The sequence below is a fragment of the Protomyctophum parallelum genome, assembly GCF_964188405.1.
Source record: "Protomyctophum parallelum genome assembly, chromosome: 1".
Lineage (NCBI taxonomy): Eukaryota > Metazoa > Chordata > Actinopteri > Myctophiformes > Myctophidae > Protomyctophum > Protomyctophum parallelum.
In genome coordinates this window covers 97017117-97037415 of record NC_139697.1, presented here as the reverse complement: position 1 = coordinate 97037415, position 20299 = coordinate 97017117, and the positions used below count along the sequence as shown (strand labels likewise).

At 48.9% G+C, this 20299-nt stretch overlaps 1 protein-coding gene across 1 annotated transcript in view; it reads left to right on the top strand.

Annotated features, from left to right (window-relative positions):
• The window catches only part of xrra1 (X-ray radiation resistance associated 1), a gene marked incomplete at its 3' end in the record, with an annotated part of 52776 nt that extends 35493 nt beyond the window's left edge, over positions 1-17283 (top strand). The window contains exons 15-18 of the mRNA XM_083781328.1: positions 903-1047; positions 15754-15869; positions 16286-16400; positions 17132-17283. Of these exons, the coding sequence (XP_083637454.1) occupies positions 903-1047; positions 15754-15869; positions 16286-16400; positions 17132-17283 (528 nt within the window). The remainder of the gene's footprint in view (positions 1-902; positions 1048-15753; positions 15870-16285; positions 16401-17131) is intronic.
• Positions 17284-20299: the final 3016 nt, after the last annotated feature.

The window sequence follows — 20299 nt, the reverse complement described above, 5'->3', positions numbered from 1 at the left end:
CTCAAGTCTACAATGCCATCGTTCTCACGATAATAACAAATCTAAACTTGTTTAAAAAAAAAATCTGTCTACTGTCACTGGTGGACCTCAAGCTGCAGATTCGGAACAGTTATTTTCATAATGAAGATTTACGTATTTGTTTCCCTGGCACTGAATGGGCATTTTTTCATTTTATTGTCAATACAATAAAATGACTAAACAACAAAACAAACAAATATCTGTATTCATTTTGGCTATATATCAGTGAAGTTATTATTTGATTTGGCGTCGGTATGGGCCCAGGATGTCCAAATTGGTGTATCCATGTTTTCAAGAGGTTAAAGGTATATTCAGTGATTTCACTCAAAAAACCTTAGGTTTCGTTTTTGGCTGTGGGACCCAGCCTTTCGTCCAATCAGGATAGAGAGTCAAAAACGAAACCTAAGGTTTTTTGACCCCCAGGGGTTAACTGGGGACAGGGAGGAACTCCTTATATGGCCAGCACACTCTATAGTAGGGAGGATTATCACAACAAAACAAAAAAATAAGTGATATTTGAATTAAGTGAAATCACTGAATATACCTTTAAGTAATGTTGTTAACTAGGGATACTTTTTTGCTCCCCATCCGATTCCAATCATTTGATTTGGAGTATCTGCCGATACCGTTTTATCCCGATCCAATATTTATGTTTTTATCACATATTATGCCATATCACAACAGTACAACATCTACAAGATAAAATCTAATACCATGATATGGATATTTAATATTGATATAGGTTACTATAGGAATGTCCCGATCACATTGTTTTGTTCCCGATCCGATCATTTGAAAATGAAGTGATCGGCCCCCGATTTCCGATCACGTGATCGGATTGGGACAAAAGCGTTAACGTTTGGTCTTCATTGATCCACCGTCAGCCGACAGACCTTCTCGAGCGGACAGCTGAAGAGGCTCAGCGCGTTGGCCAAGCGGAGAGTGACACCGTTCCCGAACAATGCAAGAAGAAGGGCTACGAAACATTGATGAATGCAAAAGCAGATCCTGATGCGACGGAGGCCGCTGGTAAGCATCAGTGGTGGAAAGTACATTTACTTAAGTACAATGTTGAGGTATTTGTACTTTACTTGAGTATTTCCAATTTCCAATACTTTTACTTCTACTCCATTACATCTCAGAGACAAACATTGTACTTTTACTACACTACAATTATTAGAAAACTTTAGTTACTTTGAAGATTTTGATTATTACTACTAAACATACATTAAACACTTAGCTTGCCCTATAAACATTTCTGCCATTTGAAAATAGCCGACCTACAAGCTCGCAATGCGTTGCATACATTTTAAAGGAGAATTCCATACTAAAAGGCTTTCTTACCTTTCTTTGTAGTTGTTACGTCCCCACCAAAGAGGTCCAGGTGTTATTTTGTGCAAAACCTACTTATTGGCTATTTCCCCTACCATAAGCCCTACATGAATTGCATTGAATTGAATGGGAATTGAATGGGGCTATGGGGTGTTGTGCTAATTCGCTTATTTCCATTGCTCAAAATTATAATTTCTTTGTATATATCCTCTCTTCATAATGTAAATAATATCCCAAGCGGCACACTTTACTACTTCTTTCGATGGAAATAAGCGAACTAGCATAACACCCCATAGCCCCATAGGCGGCGGGTGCATAAGGCTAGGGAAGGCTTAGCCTTCCCAAAAATTATGCTGGGTATTTTTTTTATATATATAATATATGTGCGCAGCATTATAGAAGGTGTCAGAACTCAGCAGCGCCAGTGCCCGCACGGTTCACAGTTCACACCACTGCAGCAACACTGGCACGTTCAGTGGAGTGACTGCTGTCTCTGTGCCGTCTGTGGAGAGCCATGAGCCGCGACTCCCGGAGGGGCAGCAACACGCCAACACCGCCGGGTAATCTACACTGTCACTGACTGACTGACTCGAGACTTGAGAAAAAGACGTCCAAAAGTCGTTGTCTGTGTATAGGCTAATTCATTGGTAAAAGTATGCTAAATAACTCATTTTTAGACCATCTGGGAAATAAATAAATAAATAAATCCGCGGCGGCGGCCTCGCTCCGCTCGGCCGCGAGAATCCCCCCCCAACGCAATTCTATAGCCTACCCAAAGGTAAAACGCACCCGCCGCCTATGCATAGCCCCATTCAATGCAATGCAATTCATTGAGGGCTTATGGTAGGGAAAATAGCCAATAAGGAGTTTTTGCACAAAAAAACACCTGGACCTCTTTGGTGGGGACGTAACAACTACAAAGAAAGGTAAGAAAGATAAGAAAGCATTCTAGCATGGAATTCTCCTTTAAAGCCAATGCAATACTTCTGTAGTGAAGTATTTAGTTATTAAGTATTTAATTTTGAATTCTGGACTTTTACTTGTAACAATATTTCTATATTGCAGTATTGATGCTTTTACAATGTGGGTACTTTTTCCACCCCTGGTAAGCATTATGGTGTTGGCCACTTCCTTCTCCTGCCCACACGAAAGCTTTCATTTCGTATCAAACTCATTTCATTATTTATTTGTGCCACTCATCGTAAATCATAACTCCAGAAAGCACAGCAAAACGCAACTCAATGTATTATATTTTACTGCCATGCCCTCCTACATAACATAAATAAACATTTTAAGAACTTAACGTAAATTGTGAATTAACCACTTTGAGTACGCTCTCATCATCATACATCAGGGGTGGGCAACTTTGACGATGTCGAGGGCCAATATATTTCCACACTCACTCCAGAGGGGCCACAGTGCATGTTACTGTCGTAGCAAAAATAGCCGATCTACAAGCTCAAAACGCGTCGCGACGCGTTTTGAGCTTGTAGATCGACTATTTTTGCTATATTTGAATTGAAAACCTGAATATGTTTTTGCTCTTTTTGAATTGGAATCCTGAAAAGTAACCTTTTTATTGCATTTCAAATGGAGTTGGAACAACTGATGTTCAGGAGGCGGAGAAACACACCTTGACCATGCCCTCATGCCATCCTCCGCCCTCCTTGCCAATCTACCCAGCCTACTTATACCCGCCTCAGACAACCCAGCATCCTCTATGCTTTTCGTATGTATGCTCGTACACGCCACAACGCACGTACCCTTCATACAAGCAACAGAAAGAAAAAAAACCAGCAACGCAAAAACCAGCGGCTCACCTGCCATGGATTTTTCCACCTCGGGCTCGGACGGCGATCCTCCCGCGGACGCTCAGGGGAGCCCAACGCTCATCCCCGATACCACGTCCAGCGACGATGATGACAGCCGTCCCACCACAGCCCCCCAGGCCGCCGCCTCCCAGCCATCCAGGCTCAGTATCAAACAGAGCCGTATTCGGAACCGCTTCCGAAAGCTCCGCTCCGCCAAGAGGAAGAGCCGTGAGACTTACAGCCAACCTCCGGCACCAACCCTCCCTCCACCCACCCAGGTGACACGGCGCTCCAGGCGCGTCCACACCGCCACCCGCAGCTCTGCCACCTCGCTCCTCTCCAGCAACCCAAGCCCACCACAACCCTCCATCTCCGACTGGACCGTCGTAGGACTCCAAAAACAGCTACGAACGCTCAACATCCCGTTCGTCCGCTCCACCAACAAAGCGGGCCTGTTTAAACTCTTCTGCGACAGCAACAACAACAACACAGCAACTCCCTCAACTTCTTCAAACCCGGCACCCACCGATGACGTCACGAGGCGCGCTCCCAGCGCGGCCACCACCGACGACGTCACCCGCCGGTCCAAGCGGTCCCGTGTCATCCCAACTTCTCTACCCCCCCCCACCTCCAGCGTTGGGTATTTTACATTATATCGCATTACTTTCTACTTGATTAATTGATTGTGGTCAGTTTACAAGCATTGAGTTATGTAGTGTCGGTTGCCCAACACCGCCCGGTGTTGGGCGTCTTGCATTATATTCAGATTACTTTCTGCTAAATTAATTGATCATAGTTAATTTACAAGCATTGAGCTGCGCGGTGTTAATTACCCAACACTGCCCGGCGTTGGGCGTCTTGCATTATTTTCAGATTACTTTCTGCTTGAATTAATTAACCGTAATTGATTCACAAGCATTAAGTTACGTAGTGTCGGTCACCCAACGCCGGCCTCCTCTAACCCCCCCCCCCCACTCCTACTCCCTTTCTTCCCACCTTCCAAACAGCACAATTCCAACCAGCTCAACCACCTCAAGCTCCACCCCCCCCGCCATCACAATCCCGCCAATCAGCGCAACCCCTCCAGTGCCCGCCCCGCACGCCCTCACGTCCCTCCTTACCTTCCTGACCTCCGCCGCCGCGCAGGTCCCACCATGCCCCAACCCCCCCCTCCCCCCCACCCAAACTCCCCCCATCCCCCCATCCATCGCCACTCTCGTGGCTGCATTGATTCAGGCCTCCGCCGAGGCTTCCAACCTCCCTCGGGCCTCTCATGCCTTCCCACAGGCCTCACCCGCCTACCCCCCCTTCCCGGCCCCCCCTCCCCAGGCCCCACCCACCCTCCCTCAGGCTTCCCCCGCCGAGGCTCCCAACCTCCTTCGGGCCTCTCATGCCTTCCCACAGGCCTCACCCGCCTACCCCCCCTTCCCGCCCCCCCCCCCCCCCCCCAGGCTCTGCCCACCCTCCCTCAGGCCTCTCACGCCTTCCTACAGGCCTCACCCGCCTACCCGCCCTCCCCGACCACCTGCCACCCCACGCTGACTCTTCCCAGCGTCCTTCCCGACCCCTCCTACCCTCTCCCCCCCCTTCTCCCCCCCCATCCTCCCAACTTCTCTCTCTCCACAGCAACCCCAGCAGTCGTCCCGCCCCATGCCCCAGCAAGAAACCCTCAGAACATCAGCGCCACCCTCCGGAACCAGATATTACATGGTAATGACATTGACCTTGCCACTCTCCTCCGCCCCTCCACCACCAACTCCGAGTCCCGTATCCTAGAGTGCGGAGACATCTCCGTCCAACTCCGCAACCCCACCCCCTCACGCTCCTCCATCCTCACCGTCGCCGAGTTCGGCCTGGCCTTTTCCCTTTACCGAGACGTCATTTGCTCCACCTACCCAGCCCGGCGCCAGGAGCTGGACGACTACCTCTCCACCATTTTTGACCTAGCCGTAAGGTTCGGCGGCTCCCTGTTTCTGGAATACCACCGCCAGTTCTCCGCCACCGCCGCAGCAAGGCTCCATCAACTCAACACCGCCACCTACTGGGGCCACCTGGACCTCGAACTATACTGCCGTATTTTCGCAGGAAGGCTCGCCATCGCCTGCAACCTGTGCGGCAACCCCACCCACCCTGCCAGCCAGTGCCTCCACGCCGCCCCCCGCTCCGCCGCCGCAAGCCAGCATTCCCACGCCGCCGCCAAAACCACCACCAAACCCACCACCAGACCAGCTCCCAGTCTTCCCTCTCTCCTCGCCATCACCGGCGGCCCGCCCCCGCAACGACCCCCCCAATACCCAGCTTCCAACCAAACCTCCGACAGACACGGCCGCCCAGTCCTCTACTGCGGCTCTGAAGCCATCTGCAATAATTTCAACTACAAAGGGTGCAACGTTTCTTCCTGCAAGATGCTCCACGTGTGCACCCACTGCGGTGGCGCCCATGCCCGCACCACCTGCCCCCAACACCCCACCAATCCCTCCAAACCCAGCTGACTGTCCCGGCACCTCTCCACCCCCATCAACATCCCTGCCCTGGCCGCCGCACTTTCACGCCACCCCGACCCCGCAACCGCCTGCTTCCTCCTCGGAGGCCTGAACTACGGCTTCTCCCCCGGCCTCATCACCCTCCCCACCAACAGCCACACCTGCCAAAACCTCCAGTCCGCCATCACCGACCCCGACTCCGTCACCACCCTGCTCACAAAGGAAGTCACAAACGGATTCATGATCGGCCCATTTTCCACCCCACCATTCCCCACCTACCGCATCAGCCCCCTTGGCATCGCCACCCGGAAATACTCAGGAAAAAAGAGGATCATCCTCGACCTCTCCTCCCCCCACGGCACCTCCACCCCCAGCATCAACAGTCTCATCCCCAGCCCCCCCTTCTCCTTGCAATACGCCACCATCGATGGTGCCATAAACTTAATTCGCCTCGCCGGCCAAGGAGCCCAGCTGGCCAAAGCCGACGTCACTGCAGCCTTCAAAGTACTCCCCCTCCACCCTGACAGCTGGAACCTTTTTGGGGTTTTCTGGCAGGACGCCTATTACTTTGCTGTCCGCCTCACTTTCGGCTGCAGGAGCAGCCCAAAGCTTTTTGACACCCTCGCCGAAGCTCTCTGCTGGATCCTCCTCAACAACCACAAGCTCCCCTACGTCACCCACCTGCTGGACGACTTCCTCATCGTCACTCCCCCTCACGCACCCCCCGCTTCCGGCCTCACCACCCTCACCTCCGTTTTCAACCACCTCGGCGTCCCCCTCGCCCTAGAGAAGACAGAGGGCCCTTCCACCTCCCTGGAATTCCTAGGCATCACCCTGGACACTGTCTCACTCCAAGCCTCCCTGCCCCCAGACAAGCTCAACCGCATCACCCTCCTCCTCTCCAACTACATGAACCTCCCCCAATGCAGCAAGCAACAGCTCCTTTCCCTACTCGGCCACCTCAACTACGCCATGCGCATCATCCCCCAAGGCCGTTCCTTCATCTCCAACCTCCTCCACCTCTCCACCTCAGTCCCCTCCCTTCACCACCAAGTCACGCTCGACTCCCCCTGCCAAATGGAGCTGCGCCTCTGGCACCTCCTCCTCTCAAATTGGAACGGCATCACCTTCTTTTATAATGATTTCATCTCCTCCCCCGAAGACCTCCAACTCTACACAGACGCGGCCCCCTCAGTAGGCTTCGGCGGCTACTACGCAGGAAGGTGGTTCTCCTCCCCCTGGCCCGGCGAACTCCACCTCCTCGACCCTGACCACACTCAGTCATCCACACTCTATGAACTTTACCCCATCGTTGTCGCCGCAGCCCTGTGGGGCACAGAGTGGACCAGCAAGAGCGTCCTCATTCACACAGACAACCAGGCCGTCGTTCACATCATCAATAAAGGCCGCTGCTCTTCTCTCCCCGTCATGTCCCTCCTGCGCCGCCTAACCTGGCTCTCTGTCACCCACCAGTTCCTCCTCCGCGCTGCACATGTCCCCGGCCACCACAACGCCATCGCTGACTCCCTCTCCCGCTTTTTCTTTCAGAAATTCAAGACCTTGGCACCACACTCCGATCCCCTTCCGGTCCCAGTCCCTCCATTTTCCGACATCACCTTCCCCTAGAGCATCCTCTCCACCACCTCATACTCCAGTCCCAGCAATCCATCCTGCTGAGCATAGCAGACTCCACCCTCTCATCCTACCGGACAGCCTGGATCAACTTCCATTCCTTCCATCTCCGCCACAACCTACCTTTCCCTTCCCTCGATCTCCTCTCCCTCTCCGCCTACATCAGCCACAGCGCTTCTGCCCTATCCACCCGTTCTTCCACAATCCGAGTCTACCTCTGCGGGATCAGTTTCTTCACCAAACTCCTAACCGGTTCACCCCATCCCTTCACTCAGCACCCCCAAATCCTCCTCCAACTCAAAGGCCTACAGCGCGGTGAACCACAGCTCCCCCCTCGGCGCCTCCCCCTCACCATAGAGATCCTGGCTTCCTGCATACACACCATCAGATCCGGCTACGCCAACCAAACCCTCACCTCCACCCTCGAATCCATGTTCCTCCTCGCCTTCTACGGCTTCCTCCGCTGCTCAGAGTTCACAGCCGCCAACCGGAACTTCGACCCCGCAATCCACCCCTGCCTCTCTGACCTAACTTCCCACGACCACAACACACTGGTCTTCACCCTCAAACGAAGCAAGACCTCCCAGCACCGCCCAATCCCCGTCTACTACTTCCGCCTCAACTCTCCCACCAGTCCTTTCGAATCCCTGGCCAACCACTTCCGCTTCAGACAATCCCAGCACGCTCTCCCCCAGGACCCCCTCTTCATCGACGAACACGGAACCGTCGCTACCCGTGGCTGGTTCCTCCTCCACCTCCGCCAAATCCTCACCATCTCAGGCTACCCCGCGGAAAACTTTTCCGGCCACTCCTTCCGCATCGGCGCTGCCTCCACAGCCGCCAGCCGAGGCCTCCAGGACCACACCGTCCGCCTGCTAGGTCGATGGTCTTCCCAGGCATACCTGACCTACATCCGCTCCTCCCTCCACGACATCAAACAGGCCCACAACTCCCTGGCCTAGTAGTCGCCACCGTAGTCCTTTTGGGGATCACGCTTCCAAGCGTACCGCGGGCTGACCGCCACGCGATCACGCCCCACGTGTGCCGCGGGCTGACCGCTACACGACCCCTTCCCCAAAGACTTCAGGGTCGGCGAACCCCCGGAACCCACGCCCCGCTCTCCTCCTCATCACAACCCTCATCACTCCATTCTCTCATTCAATAAAAACCTTTAAACCTTCCAATGGTGTTTTCTTCCAACTAGTGAAATGGAGTTGGAACAACTGATGTTCAGGAGGCGGAGAAACACACCTTGACCATGCCCTCATGCCATCCTCCGCCCTCCTTGCCAATCTACCCAGCCTACTTATACCCGCCTCAGACAACCCAGCATCCTCTATGCTTTTCGTATCCCGCCACCATCCCCTTCACCACCTCAAGACCAGCAGCTTCCACTGCTCCTTCTCCTCCTTCTCTCCTCACCTCGTCCCTTCCTCACAGTTCCCACGGGGGGATCACGCTTCCAAGCGTACCGCGGGCTGACCGCCACGCGATCACGCCCCACGTGTGCCGCGGGCTGACCGCTACACGACCCCTTCCCCAAAGACTTCAGGGTCGGCGAACCCCCGGAACCCACGCCCCGCTCTCCTCCTCATCACAACCCTCATCACTCCATTCTCTCATTCAATAAAAACCTTTAAACCTTCCAATGGTGTTTTCTTCCAACTAGTGAAATGCATTTAATTATAGTCATGTTAACTTTATGAACTGTTAACATAACTACATTGGACACAAAAAGACAATAACATTTTAACACTAGTCATTAAGTACTATAGTCATTTAATAATTAAGTAATTAAAGCATGTTGTGGAATTGTAAACAGCTGAAATCAATACTATATCAGTATTCTGACATTAACCTGAGGGCCACATTAAGTGAAGGTGAGGGCCACATTAAGTGAAGGTGGGGGCCGCATGTGGCCCCCGGGCCGCCAGTTGCCCACCCCTGTCATACATCATCTATTCTGGCCAATCACAATTTGCGTCCTTACTTTTCCGTCTTCAGTCTTCAATGTGCGTTTCCGGAAAGCATGGGCATAGGGAAAGTAACTATATCTGATCTACAAGCTCACAACGTGTAGTATTATTGTGACACGTGAGCTTAGTCATAGTAGACTATACAGTATGTGCCATTTTTTTAATAGCCAATGTATAATATATGGATGAAGGGGTTCAAATGATTGTGATGGTGCATTAAGACATTTTAAACATAAAAATAATGTCTGTTTAAAAATGACAGTTTTCTGAAAAAGCTATGTTTCTATATGTCAGTCGTTCTTTGATTTTTAAAAAATAGCAGTATACAAGCTCATAGCTCTGAGCTTGTAGATCTGCTATTTTTCAATAGCTAAAGCATAACATAATGCTGACACCAAAAGGGGTCCCCGCTCAAAATGGATTAAGGCATTTTGCCGACCCCCTCGAAACCCCCTGAAGGACCCCTTTGAGATAGCCTGGTTAATAAACCAGACCGAATCAGCCGTTGGCAAAAATAAATTGCCTGCCGGCGGATTTCGGTCTGGAGAGGCTCAATTGTACGCCCATTTCCTACACCAGAGAATGTGGGCGGCCAATCGGGACACGGTATGCAATATGGGCGGGCTTTGGTACAGTGACTTTCAATGCTTGAGACCTTTGACTTACAGTAGCTCTGACCAATCGCGTCAAAGAGAAAATGTTTCCCTGGAAATGAAATCCAAGCTGAGCCTCGCCAGACTAATATCCTGCGGTCCGTGCGATATTAGTCTGGTTTATTAACCAGGCTACCTTTGAGAACCACTGCTGTGGTCAGTTGAACTCCATCATCCCCTGTGACTGTCCAACCTCCTGTCAGAATGCTGTAACATCCAACCTGCTGTCAGAATGCTGTAACATCCAACCTCCTGTCAGAATGCTGTAACATCCAACCTGCTGTCAGAATGCTGAAACATCCAACCTGCTGTCAGAATGCTGTAACATCCAACCTCCTGTCAGAATGCTGTAACATCCAACCTGCTGTCAGAATGCTGTAACATCCAACCTCCTGTCAGAATGCTGTAACATCCAACCTGCTGTCAGAATGCTGAAACATCCAACCTGCTGTCAGAATGCTGTAACATCCAACCTCCTGTCAGAATGCTGTAACATCCAACCTGCTGTCAGAATGCTGTAACATCCAACCTCCTGTCAGAATGCTGTAACATCCAACCTGCTGTCAGAATGCTGTAACATCCAACCTGCTGTCAGAATACTGTAACATCCAACCTGCTGTCAGAATGCTGTAACATCCAACCTGCTGTCAGAATGCTGTAACATCCAACCTGCTGTCAGAATACTGTAACATCCAACCTGCTGTCAGAATGCTGTAACATCCAACCTGCTGTCAGAATGCTGAAACATCCAACCTGCTGTCAGAATGCTGTAACATCCAACCTGCTGTCAGAATGCTGTAACATCCAACCTGCTGTCAGAATACTGTAACATCCAACCTGCTGTCAGAATGCTGTAACATCCAACCTGCTGTCAGAATGCGGTAACATCCAACCTGCTGTCAGAATGCTGTAACATCCAACCTGCTGTCAGAATGCGGTAACATCCAACCTGCTGTCAGAATGCGGTAACATCCAACCTGCTGTCAGAATGCGGTAACATCCAACCTGCTGTCAGAATGCTGTAACATCCAACCTGCTGTCAGAATGCGGTAACATCCAACCTGCTGTCAGAATGCTGTAACATCCAACCTGCTGTCAGAATGCTGTAACATCCAACCTGCTGTCAGAATGCTGTAACATCCAACCTGCTGTCAGAATGCTGTAACATCCAACCTGCTGTCAGAATGCTGTAACATCCAACCTGCTGTCAGAATGCTGTAACATCCAACCTGCTGTCAGAATGCTGTAACATCCAACCTGCTGTCAGAATGCTGTAACATCCAACGTGCTGTCAGAACGCTGTAACATCCAACCTGCTGTCAGAATGCTGTAACATCCAACCTGCTGTCAGAATGCTGTAACATCCAACCTGCTGTCAGAATGCTGTAACATCCAACCTGCTGTCAGAATGCTGTAACATCCAACCTCCTGTCAGAATGCTGTAACATCCAACCTGCTGTCAGGACGCTGTAACATCCAACCTGCTGTCAGAACGCTGTAACATCCAACCTCCTGTCAGAACGCTGTAACATCCAACCTGCTGTCAGGACGCTGTAACATCCAACCTGCTGTCAGAATGCTGTAACATCCAACCTGCTGTCAGAATGCTGTAACATCCAACCTGCTGTCAGAATGCTGTAACATCCAACCTGCTGTCAGAACGCTGTAACATCCAACCTGCTGTCAGAACGCTGTAACATCCAACCTGCTGTCAGAATGCGGTAACATCCAACCTGCTGTCAGAACGCTGTAACATCCAACCTGCTGTCAGAACGCTGTAACATCCAACCTGCTGTCAGAATGCTGTAACATCCAACCTGCTGTCAGAACGCTGTAACATCCAACCTGCTGTCAGAATGCTGTAACATCCAACCTGCTGTCAGAATGCTGTAACATCCAACCTGCTGTCAGAATGCTGTAACATCCAACCTCCTGTCAGAATGCTGTAACATCCAACCTGCTGTCAGAATGCTGTAACATCCAACCTGCTGTCAGAATGCTGTAACATCCAACGTGCTGTCAGAATGCTGTAACATCCAACCTCCTGTCAGAATGCTGTAACATCCAACCTGCTGTCAGAATGCTGTAACATCCAACCTGCTGTCAGAATGCTGTAACATCCAACCTGCTGTCAGAATGCTGTAACATCCAACCTGCTGTCAGAATGCTGTAACATCCAACCTGCTGTCAGAATGCTGTAACATCCAACCTGCTGTCAGAATGCTGTAACATCCAACCTGCTGTCAGAATGCTGTAACATCCAACCTGCTGTCAGAATGCTGTAACATCCAACCTGCTGTCAGAACGCTGTAACATCCAACCTGCTGTCAGAATGCTGTAACATCCAACCTGCTGTCAGAATGCTGTAACATCCAACCTCCTGTCAGAATGCTGTAACATCCAACCTCCTGTCAGAATGCTGTAACATCCAACCTCCTGTCAGAACGCTGTAACATCCAACCTGCTGTCAGAATGCTGTAACATCCAACCTCCTGTCAGAATGCTGTAACATCCAACCTGCTGTCAGAACGCTGTAACATCCAACCTGCTGTCAGAATGCTGTAACATCCAACCTGCTGTCAGAATGCTGTAACATCCAACCTCCTGTCAGAATGCTGTAACATCCAACCTGCTGTCAGAATGCTGTAACATCCAACCTGCTGTCAGAATGCTGTAACATCCAACCTCCTGTCAGAATGCTGAAACATCCAACCTGCTGTCAGAATGCTGTAACATCCAACCTGCTGTCAGAATGCTGTAACATCCAACCTGCTGTCAGAATGCGGTAACATCCAACCTCCTGTCAGAATGCTGTAACATCCAACCTCCTGTCAGAACGCTGTAACATCCAACCTCCTGTCAGAATGCTGTAACATCCAACCTCCTGTCAGAACGCTGTAACATCCAACCTGCTGTCAGAATGCTGTAACATCCAACCTGCTGTCAGAACGCTGTAACATCCAACCTGCTGTCAGAACGCTGTAACATCCAACCTGCTGTCAGAATGCTGTAACATCCAACCTGCTGTCAGAATGCTGTAACATCCAACCTGCTGTCAGAATACTGTAACATCCAACCTGCTGTCAGAATGCTGTAACATCCAACCTGCTGTCAGAATGCTGTAACATCCAACCTGCTGTCAGAATGCTGTAACATCCAACCTGCTGTCAGAACGCTGTAACATCCAACCTGCTGTCAGGATGCTGAAACACGCTCTGTATTCTGTATGTATTCTGTGTGTATTCTGTATGTATTCTGTATGTATTCTGTATGTATTCTGTATGTATTCTGTATGTATTCTGTATGTATTCTGTGTGTATTCTGTATGTATTCTGTATGTATTCTGTATGTATTCTGTATGTATTCTGTGTGTATTCTGTATGTATTCTGTATGTATTCTGTGTGTATTCTGTATGTATTCTGTATGTATTCTGTATGTATTCTGTATGTATTCTGTGTGTATTCTGTATGTATTCTGTATGTATTCTGTGTGTATTCTGTATGTATTCTGTATGTATTCTGTGTGTATTCTGTATGTATTCTGTGTGTATTCTGTATGTATTCTGTATGTATTCTGTATGTATTCTGTATGTATTCTGTGTGTATTCTGTATGTATTCTGTGTGTATTCTGTATGTATTCTGTATGTATTCTGTATGTATTCTGTATGTATTCTGTATGTATTCTGTGTGTATTCTGTATGTATTCTGTATGTATTCTGTGTGTATTCTGTATGTATTCTGTATGTATTCTGTATGTATTCTGTATGTATTCTGTGTGTATTCTGTGTGTATTCTGTATGTATTCTGTATGTATTCTGTATGTATTCTGTGTGTATTCTGTATGTATTCTGTATGTATTCTGTATGTATTCTGTGTTCTACAGCAGTGGTTTTCAACCCTTTTCATATCAAGGTCCATTATTTATTCGGCATTTGAGCCACGGACCACCATTTGATTAGATTTAGCCTATCAGAGCCAAAACGTATTCTTTTGTTATCGTTGGATAAGATGTTGTCTACAATGCCATGCTGTATTGATGAGGTAACATCCATAGGAGAGATAACAATTATTCTATACGTTCTCTAATTGTGTAGACTAAGTAAATAAGTAAATAAATTAAGTAATGCAGATGTTAACAAAACAAAAAAATCACACCCGTGTGAACTGAGTGGTGCAACTCCGTGTGGGGGTCCTCGGTGGGTCCCCGGAACTTCCAGACCCACAGGAACGCACCCAGGGTGCCAGCTAGCCCAGTTCCGGCGAGCCGCCCCGTGTCCGAAACGGTGAAACGAGAAATGACAGCGTTTGACGCAAACAAAAGTTAATTTAGCAGACACCTCTCCCTCCCTGTGACCCTAACGGGTCCATTTGGTTCCATTTCTACACTCAGAGTTACATTAACATTGATTTTACAATATAAATTGCGGGTCCCAGAGATAGAAATGTCATTAACCCATTCTGACCTGAGATCAGATTCTAAAAATGTCTATTACATCCTGACAGTTTCATTATTAACCCATTCTGACCTGAGATCAGATTCTAAAAGTGTCTTAGATTTTTCAAAAATAGCAGACCTACAAGCTCGTATCGCGCCACTCGGTGGCGCGATATGAGCTTGTAGATCTGCTATTTTTCAATAGCTAAAGCACAACATGATGCTGACACCAAAATGGGTGCCCGTTCAGAATGGGTTAAATGGGGGGTCTGTAGACTAATGCATGTCAAACTGGGGGGGTCCTTGAAATTAAACGGGTTGAGAATCTCTGCTAGAGCCGTAGAAATATTCTCTTATGGGGGGAGTCCCTGGCATTATCTTTTCAAATGGGGGTCTGCAGGGTAATAAGTGTCAATTTGGGGATTCTTGACATGAAAATTTTGGAATTCCAGGAATCCAGCCCACCGTCAGGATGCTGAAACACGCTCTGTATTCTCTGTGTTCTCCAGGCATCCAGCCCACCATCAGGATGCTGAAACACCCTCTGTATTCTCTGTGTTCTACAGGCATCCAGCCCACCGTCAGGATGCTGAAACACGCTCTGTATTCTCTGTGTTCTACAGGCATCCACCCCACCATCAGGATGCTGAAACACGCTCTGTATTGAATCCATCTCTGTGTTCTACAGGCATCCAGCCCACCATCAGGATGCTGAAACACGCTCTGTATTCTCTGTGTTCTACAGGCATCCAGCCCACCGTCAGGATGCTGAAACACGCTCTGTATTCTCTGTGTTCTACAGGCATCCAGCCCACCATCAGGATGCTGAAACACGCTCTGTATTCTCTGTGTTCTACAGGCATCCAGCCCACCGTCAGGATGCTGAAACACGCTCTGTATTGAATCCATCTCTGTGTTCTACAGGCATCCAGCCCACCATCAGGATGCTGAAACACGCTCTGTATTCTCTGTGTTCTACAGGCATCCAGCCCACCATCAGGATGCTGAAACATGCTCTGTATTCTCTGTGTTCTACAGGCATCCAGCCCACCATCAGGATGCTGAAACACCCTCTGTATTGAATCCATCTCTGTGTTCTACAGGAATCCAGCCCACCATCAGGATGCTGAAACACCCTCTGTATTCTCTGTGTTCTACAGGCATCCAGCCCACCGTCAGGATGCTGAAACACCCTCTGTATTGAATCCATCTCTGTGTTCTACAGGCATCCAGCCCACCATCAGGATGCTGAAACACCCTCTGTATTGAATCCATCTCTGTGTTCTACAGGCATCCAGCCCACCATCAGGATGCTGAAACACGCTCTGTATTCTCTGTGTTCTACAGGCATCCAGCCCACCATCAGGATGCTGAAACACCCTCTGTATTGAATCCATCTCTGTGTTCTACAGGCATCCAGCCCACCATCAGGATGCTGAAGCACGCTCTGAACAACCCCATCATCTACAGAGACTCCAGAGCCAAACTGGACAGCCTGCAGAGTCCATACAGAGAACAGGAGAAGAAGGTTATTATTGCTGCTGAAGCCGTCCCATTAAAACCAGTGGTTTTCAACCTCTTTCATATCGACCATAAGGACCATTCATTATTTGAGCCACGGACCATCATTTGATGAGATTTAGCCTCTCAGACACAAAACTAAAGGATTTTGTTATTGTTGGTTAATCATTTGTTCACAATTCCATGCTGTATTGATGTGGTACCGTAGCAGAGAGAACAGGCAAACGTTATTCTTCTACATTCTACAGTCTATAGACTTCCTGTAAATTAAGTAATGCAGATGTTTAACAATAAGTTAACTCTTAAGAGCGTAAAATGAACGTATAATTTGTAAACTTTAAAGTAATATTATTCTTGATGCCAAGTGATAGAATATTATTACTTTTTTAAGGAATAAGTAACTTGCCCATCATTGATCCCCAGGTCAAAGCGCTCCCGCCTCCCTGCTTCAGATCAACGAAGAAACGTCAGGAAAACGTTGAAGAAATGCTGCGGGAAATGAAAGAGAGCAAGAGATTTATTAGAGGAATACCATTAAGTATGATTATCTATTTATCTATGCATCCATCCATCCATCTGTCTGTCTGTCCATCTGTCTGTCCATCCATCCATCCATCAATCCATCTATCCATCTGTCCGATATTTTCACCGATATTGATGACGCAATAATAATGTGGCCGTCAATTTCTAAATTTAATGTGTCTATTCATCTCATTCAGTAGTGAAAACAGACAGAAAAGTATAGTAAAGAGAATATTTATTGATTGATTGAATACTTTATTAACAGGCTTTGGGCCAATTAAGCCCCTATAGGGCCTATAGGCTTGTTTCCATTGTGGTCCTCTGTAGTCATAATTTCATAATCATGCACCCCTAATTAACCCATTCTGACCGGGCACCCATTTTGGTGTTGGCATCATGTTATGCTTTAGCTATTGAAAAATAGCAGATCTACAAGCTCATATCGCGCCACCGAGTGGCGCGATACAAGCTTGTAGGTCTGCTATTTTTGAAAAATCGAAGACACTTTTAGAATCTGATCTCAGGTCAGAATGGGTTAATAATGAAACTGTCAGGATGTAATAGACATTTTTAGAATCTGATCTCAGGTCAGAATGGGTTAAAAACTGTTCAAACAATTAACCAATTGTATAAGAAAGTGACAAAAACAGTGAAAATAGCTGCTCTACAAGCTTCGCAACGCCGTGAGGCACACGCCCGCCCGCACTGACATTCATTCATGTTCCTTTCTTGTATTCTGCGGTCCAGGTAGTGTCTTGGAGGACCGGCGTCCAGACAACAAGCATTTATATGAAGAAGCTGTGTCACTGCTGAGGGATCTGAGGGAGAAACACCACATGGTGCATGAGAAGAGAGCGGAGCAAGCAACGCGCCTGGAGACTGAGGGGATGGACGACTAGAGAGTCTGTAGTCTGAGGGAATGGACGACTTAGAGAGTCTGTAGTCTGAGGGAATGGACGACTAGAGAGTCTGTAGTCTGAGGGAATGGACGACTAGAGAGTCTGTAGTCTGAGGGAATGGACGACTAGAGAGAGTCTGTAGTCTGAGGGAATGGACGACTAGAGAGTCTGTAGTCTGAGGGAATGGACGACTAGAGAGAGTCTGTAGTCTGAGGGAATGGACGACTAGAGAGTCTGTAGTCTGAGGGAATGGACGACTAGAGAGTCTGTAGTCTGAGGGAATGGACGACTACAGAGTCTGTAGTCTGAGGGAATGGACGACTACAGAGTCTGTAGTCTGAGGGAATGGACGACTAGAGAGTCTGTAGTCTGAGGGAATGGACGACTAGAGAGTATGTAGTCTGAGGGAATGGACGACTACAGAGTCTGTAGTCTGAGGGAATGGACGACTAGAGAGTCTGTAGTCTGAGGGAATGGACGACTGGAGAGTCTGTAGTCTGAGGGAATGGACGACTGGAGAGTCTGTAGTCTGAGGGAATGGACGACTACAGAGTCTGTAGTCTGAGGGAATGGACGACTACAGAGTCTGTAGTCTGAGGGAATGGACGACTAGAGAGAGTCTGTAGTCTGAGGGAATGGACGACTAGAGAGTCTGTAGTCTGAGGGAATGGACGACTAGTAGAGAGTCTGGAGTCTGAGGGAATGGACGTCTAGAGAGTCTGTAGTCTGAGGGAATGGACGACTACAGAGTCTGTAGTCTGAGGGAATGGACGACTAGAGAGTCTGTAGTCTGAGGGAATGGAACGACTAGAGAGTCTGTAGTCTGAGGGAATGGACGACTAGAGAGAGTCTGTAGTCTGAGGGAATGGACGACTACAGAGTCTGTAGTCTGAGGGAATGGACGACTAGAGAGTCTGTAGTCTGAGGGAATGGACGACTAGAGAGAGTCTGTAGTCTGAGGGAATGGACGACTACAGAGTCTGTAGTCTGAGGGAATGGACGACTAGAGAGTCTGTAGTCTGAGGGAATGGACGACTAGAGAGTCTGTAGTCTGAGGGAATGGACGACTAGAGAGAGTCTGTAGTCTGAGGGAATGGACGACTACAGAGTCTGTAGTCTGAGGGAATGGACGACTACAGAGTCTGTAGTCTGAGGGAATGGACGACTGGAGAGTCTGTAGTCTGAGGGAATGGACGACTAGAGAGTCTGTAGTCTGAGGGAATGGACGACTACAGAGAGTCTGTAGTCTGAGGGAATGGACGACTACAGAGTCTGTAGTCTGAGGGAATGGACGACTAGAGAGTCTGTAGTCTGAGGGAATGGACGACTACAGAGTCTGTAGTCTGAGGGAATGGACGACTACAGAGTCTGTAGTCTGAGGGAATGGACGACTAGAGAGTCTGTAGTCTGAGGGAATGGACGACTAGAGAGAGTCTGTAGTCTGAGGGAATGGACGACTAGAGAGTCTGTAGTCTGAGGGAATGGACGACTACAGAGTCTGTAGTCTGAGGGAATGGACGACTAGAGAGTCTGTAGTCTGAGGGAATGGACGTCTAGAGAGTCTGTAGTCTGAGGGAATGGACGTCTACAGAGTCTGTAGTCTGAGGGAATGGACGACTAGAGAGTCTGTAGTCTGAGGGAATGGACGTCTACAGAGTCTGTAGTCTGAGGGAATGGACGACTAGAGAGTCTGTAGTCTGAGGGAATGGACGTCTACAGAGTCTGTAGTCTGAGGGAATGGACGACTACAGAGTCTGTAGTCTGAGGGAATGGACGACTAGAGAGTCTGTAGTCTGAGGGAATGGAACGACTAGAGAGTCTGTAGTCTGAGGGAATGGACGACTAGAGAGAGTCTGTAGTCTGAGGGAATGGACGACTACAGAGTCTGTAGTCTGAGGGAATGGACGACTAGAGAGTCTGTAGTCTGAGGGAATGGACGACTAGAGAGAGTCTGTAGTCTGAGGGAATGGACGACTACAGAGTCTGTAGTCTGAGGGAATGGACGACTAGAGAGTCTGTAGTCTGAGGGAATGGACGACTAGAGAGAGTCTGTAGTCTGAGGGAATGGACGACTAGAGAGTCTGTAGTCTGAGGGAATGGACGACTAGAGAGTCTGTAGTCTGAGGGAATGGACGACTAGAGAGAGTCTGTAGTCTGAGGGAATGGACGACTAGAGAGTCTGTAGTCTGAGGGAATGGACGACTAGAGAGAGTCTGTAGTCTGAGGGAATGGACGACTAGAGAGTCTGTAGTCTGAGGGAATGGACGACTAGAGAGTCTGTAGTCTGAGGGAATGGACGACTACAGAGTCTGTAGTCTGAGGGAATGGACGACTACAGAGTCTGTAGTCTGAGGGAATGGACGACTAGAGAGTCTGTAGTCTGAGGGAATGGACGACTAGAGAGTATGTAGTCTGAGGGAATGGACGACTACAGAGTCTGTAGTCTGAGGGAATGGACGACTAGAGAGTCTGTAGTCTGAGGGAATGGACGACTGGAGAGTCTGTAGTCTGAGGGAATGGACGACTGGAGAGTCTGTAGTCTGAGGGAATGGACGACTACAGAGTCTGTAGTCTGAGGGAATGGACGACTACAGAGTCTGTAGTCTGAGGGAATGGACGACTAGAGAGAGTCTGTAGTCTGAGGGAATGGACGACTAGAGAGTCTGTTGTCTGAGGGAATGGACGACTAGTAGAGAGTCTGGAGTCTGAGGGAATGGACGTCTAGAGAGTCTGTAGTCTGAGGGAATGGACGACTACAGAGTCTGTAGTCTGAGGGAATGGACGACTAGAGAGTCTGTAGTCTGAGGGAATGGAACGACTAGAGAGTCTGTAGTCTGAGGGAATGGACGACTAGAGAGAGTCTGTAGTCTGAGGGAATGGACGACTACAGAGTCTGTAGTCTGAGGGAATGGACGACTAGAGAGTCTGTAGTCTGAGGGAATGGACGACTAGAGAGAGTCTGTAGTCTGAGGGAATGGACGACTACAGAGTCTGTAGTCTGAGGGAATGGACGACT